Source organism: Protopterus annectens, chromosome 5.part0 (assembly GCF_019279795.1).
Source record: "Protopterus annectens isolate FY-2018-M chromosome 5.part0, PAN1.0, whole genome shotgun sequence".
NCBI classification, from domain to species: domain Eukaryota; kingdom Metazoa; phylum Chordata; order Ceratodontiformes; family Protopteridae; genus Protopterus; species Protopterus annectens.
Genome location: NC_056735.1, coordinates 1,840,728,948 through 1,840,741,982, shown reverse-complemented (window position 1 = coordinate 1,840,741,982; position 13,035 = coordinate 1,840,728,948). Strand labels below are relative to the sequence as shown.

General features: G+C 39.4%; 1 protein-coding gene across 1 annotated transcript in view; it reads left to right on the top strand.

Moving 5' to 3' along the window:
• The window catches only part of LOC122802423 (phosphatidylinositol 3,4,5-trisphosphate 3-phosphatase TPTE2-like), a 1,666,738-nt gene that overhangs the window by 1,038,347 nt on the left and 615,356 nt on the right, over positions 1-13,035 (top strand). Inside the window, exon 12 of the mRNA XM_044072043.1 lies at positions 1,387-1,448. Within this exon, the coding sequence (XP_043927978.1) occupies positions 1,387-1,448 (62 nt within the window). The remainder of the gene's footprint in view (positions 1-1,386; positions 1,449-13,035) is intronic.

Here is a 13,035-nt window from a genome sequence, read left to right as displayed (position 1 = left end):
CTGTTTTTAACTCATTAAAACGTTTCTTACCAGTCCGGGTTCGTTTTTTGGCTTTTGGTTTTGGTAGCCTTTATTTGTGTGTTGCGCAGCATTACTGAAACTACTAGTTAATCACACAGTTTTTATTTTTCAGTTTTGTACTGTTAAAAAGTGGTTTGTTTTTGTCAGCTGGTTTGTAGGCCACACTATGATTAACAGCTGCAGTTAACAGTTGCATTATTAGAACAGCAGTATTCTGCTTTGTAAACTGACTGAACTGGCTGCCCTCTAAATAGGCTGTATGCGTTATTATTGGCCCATTTTTACTTGTGTCCCATCAGGTTTCAGCATTTTATAAGGTCTGATTTCTATATTAACTTTGCACGTGTTCCTTGAAAAATCCCTTGGAGATGTATAGATCCACATATATTTTATTTATTTTATTTTGCATTTGTTAACCGGGTTGATGCAGCTGGGTAAGAAATTACCCTTTTTCAGTGGATACCCGAGGGGGAAAAAACCCAGACAGACATACAGGTAGAGACAAGTTTGCAATAATACAGCGCAAAACAATGTCATGAATACAATGGATAAGAAAAAAAATAATGTACTCAATGGAATTAAACATAGCTATATACAAAATTATAATAAGGGTGTAAAAGGAAAAACAACGATAATAAATCCAAGAGGTATGCAGTAAGGGAATTAAGGTTATAGGTAATCATTTGAAAATAATATTGCATTATTAGATTAGTGTCACGAAGGAGAAATAGTCATACATCTCAACCTCCAAGTACTGAAAATCATAGCAGTGAGCTTAAAAAAAATCATAGCAAAGGGTGAGTGAGAAAGTGGAGCACTTTAATAGAAAGTCTTTATGTACGAGACCTTGTATAGTTAGTAGCAGTAGAGTGTTTGCATAGCCTTATTTTATGTATTCAATAAAGTATGTATTCATAAACAGATTTCACTTCATTGTGGAACATCATAAATTTAGGATGAGCAAGGCTAAGTCTGAGGGCCAAGAGGTATGCATATAGTTTTGTATTTCATGAAATGCATTTTTAAAAAAGCTCTGGTTATTTGCTCTCCTTTGAGAAGCTGCTAAGCACAGAAGTATAAAAGTTAAGCTTGTTGTCAGTAATTAAAGTGTAGAAGAGTCCGTTGTTCCCATTAAAATTTCAGGAGATTGTCAAAGACTGGGACTTTCATATCCTCATATGTCTGGTTTTCCTGCTTTCGAGGGTATCTTTTCTTTTTATTGATAAATTGCAGTTCATATATACTAAAGTGACGCTGGTAATTTATTTTTGTACTTGGTTTGTTGACTTTATTAACAAAATGTTTTTTGTGTTTTGTGTCTTATATTGTTTACTAGGTTGCTCTAAATGGTTCTTTTTGTTGCAGGCAGGACTGGAACCATGATCTGCACATGGCTGATTGACAGTGACCAATTTGAGAATGCAAAGGTATTTCAAAATCTGTACAAGTAAATCCTTAACTGGGTATTTCTAGTGTAATCTTCAGGGCACTGTTATATGGAACATGAGTAATTCCAGTGTGGGAATTGTGGAAGTTTTTACTGCACCTTTTGCACTTTGGTCTTGTATAACAGTGGAAACTGAAAACTTCTAGCCTGTATTTAATTTGCTTTCTTATCCACATGCTTCATCATTATCTGTTTTCACCCTTTTCTTGTGGCTAAAAGTGCTAAATAGGCAAAATATATTTAACTGCCAAGATCTGAAAGTCATATAATTCAGTGCTTACAGAGTTCATACTTTGCAACTATCTGTGCACATGCAGACATCAACATTTAATTAGCAAAGTGACGAATGATGGCAACATGATCTTCAGCCTTTCTTTGTACAGTTTCATTTTAACCTCATTTTCTAACACAGTAAAGACCATGATGCTATGATCTAGCTCATCAAAATGCTACACTTAATGTGTAACCCTTTGACATTTTAACAGATTGTGATGTCTCATTTGGCAGGATAGAGCTTACCTGTATGTTTATGATACTTTCTTTTGTGTACACAGTTCCTCATGTCAGCAGTACTCTTATACTAGAGGATAGTTGCCCTTTGAATGATGTGCTAAATTTTAATTGCATATAACCAAAGGGAAGCTATTTACCAATACGTATAGCCAGAAGTTTCTGGTTTTGTTTCAAAGCTTCTTCTCCTTTAAGGTAAGTCCACATCATGTGTATAAGTTAGTTCTTGTCAAAGCATCATCCACCACATTTGATGTCCAAGTTGAGATTTATTTTATTCCACTTTTGATGACCTATTGCACCTCTGCATTTCTTATAGTTTGCATTATGTACAGCTGTGGAAATCTTCTGAACTCAATGCCAAGAACTCCATAATAGTACCTTTTGGGAAGTTGGCCACCCAGGAAATTATCTCATCGATAACACACCTCTAAGAGTAGAATCAGTAGTCAGGGGTTTGGGTACATATGTAGATAGTAGTCTATCTTCCAACCAAAATGCACCTGAGATGGTAAAAAAATCTTTGTGTTGCTCAACTTATAAGCCAAGGGCAAGACATCTAGGTCCAAGAAAGTAATCATTCCACTGTATTCTGCCCTCATCAGGCGCATCATTGAGTACATCACGCCTTTCAGTAAGTACCTGACCAGGCACTTGCAACAACTTCATTGTCCACAGAGGTGCCTCACAAAGTCATTACAGGACATAAACAGCATGTCCTATGCAAATCCCCTCAAATCTGTATCTCTGTACTCTATTTCTTACTTTTGAAAGGCTATCAGTGCCTTTTATACAATGCATCTGTTGATCCAACTCTGAACATTTTGCATATCTGCAAAAAACAAATGACTAGGAATTTAAGTTTTGCTTATGACTTAAACTGGACGTGTTGGAGGGACAGGTATGTGTCTCAGAGAATGCCCCTTCTCTGTCCGTTCCATGTGAAGCAGAGCTGTTCCCTAACCCTACTCAAGAGAAACCTGGACCAGTGGATGGCAAATTGGAAGTACCACTTGGGTCTTGCACCTATGTCTCTAATGAACAGAGGCAACCTGTAAATCTTGCCCTAGCGTACATATACCCTTTACAATAACCCCTAAGGCACATAAACATTCAGGCTACAATTGGGATGCGTGGCTAGGCTTATAAAGGCCCCAATGGTTGTTAGCCTAGTATATACCTATGAACTATATTCCTCAGTTCTTATGTCATCTCAGATGGAGCTTTTTTTTTTCCTCACTTACATTGCAGGCATATCCCATGCCAGGTGTTGCTACAGTGAAATTAAGGGCATATATGTATACCTTTAGGATTCCAATTTCTTGCAAGCTGTTTTTATAATTCAGATCTTTACCAGCTTGACATCAGTGGGCAGTCTGTGTTTTTGATATTCAAAGAAGCATTGATCCACCGAATGTGTCTGACATAATTACAGGTGTGCCCCATTACTTCCATTGGAACCACTGTGTCTGCCTTGGACCATCACATGTTATTAATGGCTGCTACAAGTGGCAGCACTTAAAAGCTGTGACGTAGAGGGTGAATATAGAGGTCTACATCACCATCCATTGTTGGTAGTGAGGGAGAATGTTCAGCACAGGGACCAACTGGAAGTGGTCTTCATCCTGACCCCAGGTAAAAAGATGCAGGCATGAGAGAAGGCACCCAGTGTGCAGACCTAAATCTAGTTTCAGTATAAACTCCATGATAGCTGTTGTGGCTTCTGACTGCTCACACATTAGGAGCAGATGTATCTAACGAGAAAGCAGCTCCCATCTTTGTCATTTATAGATGGCTGTGAGCATGAGTAGACAGGTGCCCCTGGCACACCCAAACTTGGACATTAGATCCAGAAAGAATTGTTGTGAAACTTCTCATTTTATGGTTGTGGGAGGGCTCTAGAGTGCCCATGGCCATTTTCCATTTCAGAACTTAAGCCCAGGGTCAGCTCCCTTTGTTTCCACTCCGACACAAAAATGTTTACCAACAAGGGTGAACCAGTCCCTACAAGACCCTTGATCATCCATATGCCAATTTATTTTATTTATTTTACATTTGTTGACCGGGAGAGTCCGACTGGATACAGATCCATTTTCAGCAGAGGCCTGGGGAGGAAAGCTCCAAAAGCAAAACAAACAATTCACAGAAATCAAACAAATCAAATAAAACAAATCAAATAAAAAAATCAAATAAAACAATTCAAATAAAACAATTCAAATAAAACAAATTAAACAAGTCAAATCAAACAAAAATTGTTACATTTGGTCAAGGATTTAAGTTAGTGGTTATAATCAATACATAAACTTTCATAAGGTTACAAAAACACAAACAAATTATAAGCAAGACTAATTTTGTTTCTAAGAGTTTGTGTCTTTCGGCTTTTCCCGGTTAGGGGTCGCCACAGTGGAACTCAGGTCCACTAATGATTAGCAGTAGAGTTTAATGTGCTGGCTTGCTGGGCCTAAAGCACAACCTTCAACGAAGGAACGCCCGTTCACGCATGCCGCCACACACAAGACGCTCTGAGAATCGAACGGGCAACGTCTAACTGTGAGGTGACAACGCTACCGCAGCACCACCACCGCAGTATAATTTAGATTCTAAGAGTAACACCTTTAATTGCCTCATAGTTATGTAAATATTGTGTTAAATAAGGAGTTGTAGCTATTAAGTAAGAATAACATAATTGTCTTTGTGCATGGAATGGACAGCTATATTTTGATATTTATATTCTATTGTGTATTTTTGTTGGGATGTAGATTAATACTATGCAAGAGTATGCTGTAGAACCTACTGTATAGTATTGTGCTTTGTTGGTAATAGGAACTATCCTGGGGCGAAGCATGGGCATATCCAGTTATCTATGTAGTGGGTTTTCAGGAGATGTTTAAATTGACTGGTAGATATAGTGGAGGTTATCTGGCTTGGTAGTGATCTCCAAGTTCTAGCAGTGGTGTAGGTGAATAGAGATTTCCCGGCATTATATTTGATGACCTTTATGAGGTTCTGGCTACTGGATCTTAAAGATCTTGTGGGCATGTGTGGCTGAAGTATCCCCTGAAGGGCAGGGGTGTTTTCAGGAAGATAATACAGTTTGAGCTGTTGAAAGTTGTCTTAGTAGCAGTAGATGAGGGAGCTCGAGCCATTTGAGTTGCTTTAAGGCAAGACAATGGTGGGATCTGTATGAGGCTTCTGCAAATTTGGCAATCTTGTTGTAACAAGATTCCATTTTCTTTAGGTCTGTTCGGTGTAGGTTAGTTAGGACAGGAGAGGTGTAGAGAAGGATGGGCAGGAGATGAGTCCTTGCTATGGTTGCTTTGGTTTGTTTGGTCAGATATTGGGTATTCCTATAGAGGAGTCCTAGTTTTTTTATGTACATTTTTGATAGGTTGGGCTATGTGGGTAACAAATTTTAGATTGTCGAATTCAACACCTAATAGCTTTGTGTGAGAAGTGGGGGGTGATTTGGATGTTGTCCTTTGACTTGATGGTGAAATCATTGTTTAATGGAGGGGATCGACCAGGACTAAAAACCAATAGATTTTATTTTGGGATTAAGAATCAGTTTAATGTTAGTGAACCAGGTTTCAGCTAGAGTAAAATAAATCGATCTGGGTCAAGGTTTGTAGCTCTTTTAGGTTGGGGGCAGCACAAACAAGGGTTGTGTCTGCATATTGTGCAACAGTGGCACTGACTGAGGAAGAGGGGATGTGATTGGTAAATAGTGAAAAGAGCATTGGGCCTAGGATAGACCCTTGTGGCACTCCTATGCCTACTTGGGAGTAGGGAGGGACAGTTGGCCTTGCCAGAGGACTGCTTATTCCTGTTCTGATAAGTAGCTTGTAAACCAGTCTGTGGAGGAGGAGCATAGGTTTAGGTGTGACACAGTTTTGAGAAGAAGGTTGTGGTTAATCATGTCAGATGCTTTTGACAGGTCTAAGAATATGGAAGATACAAATAGTCCCTTATTTCTATAGTTGTTGACTGTTTGAAGAAAGATAACAGTGCTGCAGTGGTGCTATGGGAGGGTCTAAAGCCGTGCTGGGTTCTGGAAAGTAAATTATTTTGAAGGAGATACTGGAGTATTTGGGAGTGCAAAACTCTTTCTAATATTTTGGATAGTGGTGATAGGATTGCTATAGGTTGATAGTTGGTGAGTTCTAAGGAGTTACCTCCTTTATGTAGAGGAATAATGTGAGATGTTTTCCAAAGGGTGGGAATCTTACTTTCTGCAATTGATCTATTTATGAGTATGGACACTAGGTAAGCTATTGCCTGTGCTGCTATTTCTAGGAAATCTGCTGGTAGTTTATCAGCTGCTTAGTGTGGTGGATTTAAGTTTGTTTAGAAGTGGAGAAATTACTTTGGTGGGTACTGGTTGCAGGGAAAAGTTGGGGGTGTTGTTTAGTATTGTATTTGGGGGTGGAGGGGGAACTACTGTTGTGGGGCTATCAGTGCTATCTTGAGCCTTAGCAAGGGTTTGAACTGTTTCAGTAAAGAATTTGTTGAATTGAGTGGGAATGTTGCTGTGATCATTTGGTAGTATGGGGGCCTTTCCTGGGTGCATTAAACTGTTTAAAGTGGCCCAGGATTTTTTTGGGTTATGGGCATGTTTTTCTTGCATGGCTTTATAGTAGTTAATTTTATCCTGTCTAATTTGCCTCTCTACTTTGTTGCGGAGTTCAGGGTAAATTTGCTTTGTATTAGCCGTTTTGTTTTTCCTGAACCTGGATCCAGGCTTTGTCCCTTTCTTTCATGGTAGTTGTAGTATGCATGGTTAGCTATTTGGCATAGTTTATTTTTAGTCTTATGGTACGGGTGGGAGCATGAAGGTTTAGGATATCTAAGAATGTGGAGTTGAAGCATTGTACGGCTTCGTCTAGAGGTAGTAGTTTTAGGGGGTTCCAGTTGGTACATTTTAGTGCATTAATGAAGTTGGTGGGTACAAAGTTCTTTTTACTGCAGATGACTCTGAAGATGGGTTGGCTGATATGTGGTCTAGTCCTAATTAGGTAGGTTTGTAAGTGGTCACTTATACTATCGGGCAGACATCCAGATAGTTGTGCTAGGGTTGGATAGCAGAATCCAATTGAAGATGGATTCACGTTTGGAAGCTTTGTCGGTTCTGGTTGGGGTGGATATTACTTGGGTGAATCCATGTAGGTTGATGTGGGCAGTTGGGTTTTGGCTGGAGCAGGTTGTCCAGTCAATGTTGGTCTCCTAGTAGTATGTTTTCCTGTGGTAAGGAGGTGTAGAAATCCAGCTTAGGCTCTCCATGATAGGGATGTTATTACCGGGTGGGATGTAGCCCCTGCAATAATTATATTTTTGTTAAGTTTAGCAATGATTAGTTCTGTGCCTTTCACTTCCTTGGTGGTGTTGTCTGTCTGCTCTAGGGTAAGGTGCCTTTGGAATAGTATTGCAGTGCCCCCTCTTTTCTTGCCTATCTTTTCATATAATACTATAGACTGGAGGTGTAATTTCATTATTATGGTGTTTTGGTTTGAGCCAAGTTTCAGTTAATACTGCTATATCAGGTTGATATAGTGCTATTAGGGCATGAAGGTCTTGTATTTTGTTAGATATGCTCCTTACATTTATGTTAAGAAACAGGAGTGATGAGGTAGACCTGTGGTAGAGGGGGTTTTGTTGTATAGGGTTGGGATAGGTGGCTATATTGGGGCCTGGATTGGGGTGTATATCGCCGCATTGGGTGAGAGTATGGAGTAGGTAAATATAGAATTTTGATAGTTTATATACTATTTTAGCTTGTCTAGCAGAGAAGTAGGGGTTGAGTTTGACTGTTAGTTTATATTGTAGGTATGGGATGGTTTGGTGGGAGTTGAGGTAACTGGGAGAGATAGGGAAGCTTTTAAGCTTTAGGTTACTGGATATAGCTTCGGTTTGCCATTGGGGTGGGTGTATGATTTGGAGTTGAGTGTGGTAGGAGGAGAAGAGGGAGAGTAGGAGAAGAATGAAGAGTGGTAATAAGTTGGAGTACTGCTTTCAGTAGCTGAGATAGTTGTGAGGATTACATCTTATCTTGTTTGAGATGGACTGTAGTGTGTACAGGTCTGATGTTTGAGTGTGTGTGTTGTGTGATAGTAAGGTGGAGGTAAGAAGGGTGTGATGGAGTGTGATTCTATGGGAGAGATGTGTGTGGTGCTATAGGCTAATTGGCAGTTAGGGTGTGTGATTGGGAGTGGTTAGTAAGTATAAATGTAATTGATATGGGGGTGGGTGGTAATGGGGGTAGGGGAGTGAAGTGAGCCCAAGCATAGCGGGGCTACCACCTTCTTCAGAGCAAAGAGAAAAAAGAAAACTATCAGTAAGAGTATCTAGCTATGGTGAGAGATCTGGAGCTGTTGGCAGGGAAAGTGAGTTAGTCAGTCAACAGTAAGGACTCTTACAGGAGTAGTTAGTGTGAGCTGAAAGAGGGGGTTTGTTATAGCAGAGCAGCAGACCATCAAGAGTGAAATGGGGTTTTGGGAGAGTGATAGGGGTAGTACAGGCTAGATAAGTAGGGTAGAATTACCTGGTAGTGTCCCAAGTGTTAACAGTGCATAACAAGACCAGGGAAGAGTGGGATAGAGGGAGGGAAGTAAGTGGAAAAGTGGACAGTATACTGTGAAGAGATGGGCCAGAAAAGAGTAGGGTTGGGGCTGCTGGCATTTTAACCTTCTTGTCTAGCTTGTAGTGACTAGCGCAAAAATAAGCACACTATCTTTAGGATCGCTAAGCCCTTTTAGACACATGTGCTGCATTTGAAACAGCAGCTTTATCTGTTAGTTACACTAGTTCACATAACTTAGGTGCAATGTTCATTTTTGAGGCACGTTTAATTATGGTGTTGCAGAGTATATGTATAAATATGGGGTGGGGGGTGGGGAGGCTGTGCATCTGTAACTGGGCCATTTCTTTATGGGGTAATATTTCATGTTATGTTTTTTTAGGAATTTACATCCGTTATCATACTCTGTACTACCTATTTCCCATTATGTCTAAAAAGAATATTCTACAAAGATTGGCAGAATGGTAATCCAGTCAAGATAGACAAGTAACCATCCCAATACTGGCTTATTGTATCCTGTTCTGTGGCCATCATTTTACATTAACCTCATCTTGTTCTTCTGTTACCACTTCAGAGTGCCACAGGATTCAGATAGCAAACATCTACCCAGAGCAGATTATTGCTTTCCATAACTAAATGGCATATAGGTCCCCTGAGTTGTTTATGGCAAGTTTCAGTATGGGTCTGTTTATGATTTCACATAGAATACTGCTCATGATGGATGGGTCCTACCATCATAAATTTGTACAAATAGTCTTTTTCCATAGATCAGGGACATGTCCACATATTAAGATTTTGTTTAACATTATTAAAAGGAGTGCATTTAGCTTTTCCTTGATCCTATACAGGAATCCATCTGGTGGTTGTGCAGAGGTTCAGCTGAGTTTTTGTTGATTCTGCAGTGGAGAGGGGTTGCTTGAGGTAGCTGTGGGCTCTCCACATGGTGACACCTACTGGGAGTATTAACAGCTCCCCCAGTGGAGTTCCAGGCTGGCAAAGCCCCCACTGCCATTAGTGTATTTATACTAAGCAGCTAAGGTGAAATTGGCCACAGAGACTTGCCTCCTCCAAAGAGGTAGCAGTTGTGGCCTCTGCTGTATGTTTGCCCCTGCTACCCACCCTTAACCTCTTAACCATGCCTTCACTTATATTCTTCCTCAAATTTTCTTCTTAGAAAAAAAAAGAGGGCACGTGTCCCAGAAAAAAAAACACCTATCCTCCCCATCACATTCTTTCCTTACTTGTTTCCCATGTTTGTTTCCCTCTGCTTGCTTTTCCCTACTTACTTCTATTTCCACCTGTTATTCTGGTTAAAAAATGTAACATGCTCCTTTTCTCACCCTTTTTAGTGTGTGTGTGTGTGTGTGAGCGTACACACACACGTACTAAGGCATGTACACCCTCTACAGTCATTACTTTTTCTCATCGATATACGTATCCACTACTGCACCATTCTGTCCCTCTTTGCAGGTCCTATTTTGTGTGCAAGTGGGATTAGTGTAATCAGCTGCAGTTTGATCTCTGAGCTTTCATGTTGTTAATTGATGAGCTCATACCACATTGCACTCAAATGGTAAACAGTGGGATCCATACTATCATTGTGGTTGGCATGTTTCTGAATCCCAGGGTAAGTCTTCTAGGCACTGAGCAGGTGATGTTGGATTAGGCCCATGTTTCTTAAAGCTACAGTATTTATGGGATGGAGACTAGTGTTTTGCTTTACCAGAAAGTCAGTTTGTATGTAAATTAATGAAAACATGGTACAATACAGATTACAGTATTTATCAAGTTTATATTCTTTTTTTTACTTGGTCAGTTCTTTCAGTTATAATACTTGGGATAATAGCACAATTTGTGGTCAACCTGAGGTAACCGTGTCTATATCACATAATTGAAGTTTTAAAAGATCAAATCTGATATGGTCGAGACCATATCATCAAAGTTTTAAAACTTTGAATATGTAAAAAAATAAGTAAATAACTTACCTAAATGTTTTAAACAGGGGCACAAGCCCCCCTGCACCGCCACACCCCCGCTACTTAAATATACCAACTCCGAGATCACACTACAGTGCAGTAAAGGGAAATTTTCCCTTACAGAAATTTCCGTTAAAACATTCGATGTTTCAAAACTTCAATGATATGGCGCCAACCATATCAGTTTCAAAGTTTTGAAACTTCTACAAATCAATATAGACCCAGGTAACCTCAGTCATGCATTTATAGCAGATATCAGATTTATATCTTGGAACTTCATTAGCATCTAACTAAATAATAAAAGGAAGCTATATGGGCATGTTGTTTACAAGTTCATTTGAGGTAGCCTACACACAGGAGAGCAACATGAGGGAACACATACTGGCAAATCGTAAGAAATGGATATGTCTTATTTTCACCTGGCACTGATAATTCCTTGGGAAAAGGCTGACATAGTACAGATGTGATTGATCCCTAGCTTTCAGTTGGTTGACCAAAAGAGTAGCGAGAATGGGTGAAGGGAACAGAGACAAAGGGCACAAGGTGTTAGAGGTGGCATTATTAGAAAATGCAATTCCCAGTTCTTTACTGGCATTTCTGAATCCCAGTACAGAAATACACTGAAGAACTTCACGTTTGGTAAGCTGTAGCAAGCCATTTTTTCCCAATATAGCAGTTGGCTTTCTATTGTTTAAAAAAAGTGGAACCCCACTCCCCCCTTCAGTTGAAGAGCTGAGAGGGGTGGGGAGCTGGCTTTGGGTTCCTGTTAAAAAAAATAGAAGAGACTGAACATCGAATGACTTTAACGTCAGAAATGCCATTCATCGATGTGCTTTTTGTGAAATCACAGTACAGTGACAATCAGAATACTTGCCCTTTCCTCACTGTAGTGCGATCTTGGAGTTGGTATATATAATTAGCGGGGGTGTATGGGGCGCAGCCCCCCACAATAGTAACTTCAAGGTCCGGCATTTTCAACCTTTAAGCCATCCAATGTTCAGCGTCTTCGATCTTGTAATATAGACCCGCTGGCTTGGAGCACTAGACTGGGGAAGAGCAGACCATGAGTCTGGGCAATGATAATGTTTTCCAAACCCTCATTTCAGTATTCTATTCTCCCAGCTGAAAACAGGGCTGTTTCTTTACACCAGTATGACTCCGATTTAACTGTTGTTCTCACAGACCCCTTCTTGCTCATTACATTTGTTTTTTAAAGTTAAATCAATTAAATACAGTTAGTGCACAGCAGCTTATAACCATATAGGTCATATATAGCCACAGCTTGAGGCAGTATGTAAAATTTAGTTTTTATCAAAATCTGAAATGATAAACATATATCTAAATATAATAAATGTTCACTGTTTCTATTAATCAAGATGCAGATACTACTGGATTATGTTGTTTATAATTAAAGTATGAGTATTTATATTTACCAGGAAGCATGTAAAGGTCCAACTGCTAGTGTAAAACTACAAGCAGCCCACATTTTCACTGCATCCTGGTTCTTGTTTGTCAACAAAATAAGAACCTGTTTTGGATAGCAGCCAATAAAGATTGCTCAAACCTTTTATGTTACTGAGCACATTACAGAATGTAAAACTGGAAAAAAAAAAGTATAGCAAATCAGCTCCTATCATATCCATTAAAACTTAAGCAGATTTAAACAAATCAAGTGTGTATACACTGTGTTGACATGAAAGGTCTTCAGGGACCTCCAAAATGTACCAGTACGATGCACTTTCTTAACTATCAAGAGAGTGCATTCCACATGTAAGTGTGCTTGATAATAGAAGAATCTTCCATCAGAGCTCAGAATGTTCATACTGGGATGATATTCCTTTTTACTAAGTTGACTCTTTCCGTTATAATACTCAGGTTAATAGTAACACCAGTGGGTGATGTGTCCTGATAGAAGGAAGAATAATATATTAAATCTAGCCTAATGATTTATTTAAGTGGAAGCTTGCACATGGCAAAACTGAACAAGTCTAGTGTAAACCCAGGTGAACCTTGCAGTTAGTGTTCTTTGAAGAATTTATTTCCAAACCAATTATTTTGGTATACCTTGAAAGGAAAGATACTCTACATTAACCCAAGGGGACCAGGATAAATTACATACGCTGTTCCTTCATCATAAGAAGGTAATTTAATACCATTTAATGGCAGTCTTAGTCCTATGGTGATGGTGGTTGAATCTGGACTGTTAGGGATCAAATAGGTTATATGACACTAAAAAGGACCCAGATGAGCATATATAAGCCTTTCCAATACTTTGTTTTTGAAAAGGCTACATATAGGGCAGTCATTTCTTTAACACATGCATCTTCAGTGGTGTCTTCTTAAAAACTGCTACTATGGCCTGTTTTGATAAATTTGAAAAAAAAATACCCATCATTAATGAGGACCTCATGATGTGGAAAATAACTAGTCTGAGAGTTTCCAGGGAAGCAAACACCATCTTGGACAAAACTGAAAATAATGGAATGAACAGCAGGAACCAGGTCCATAGC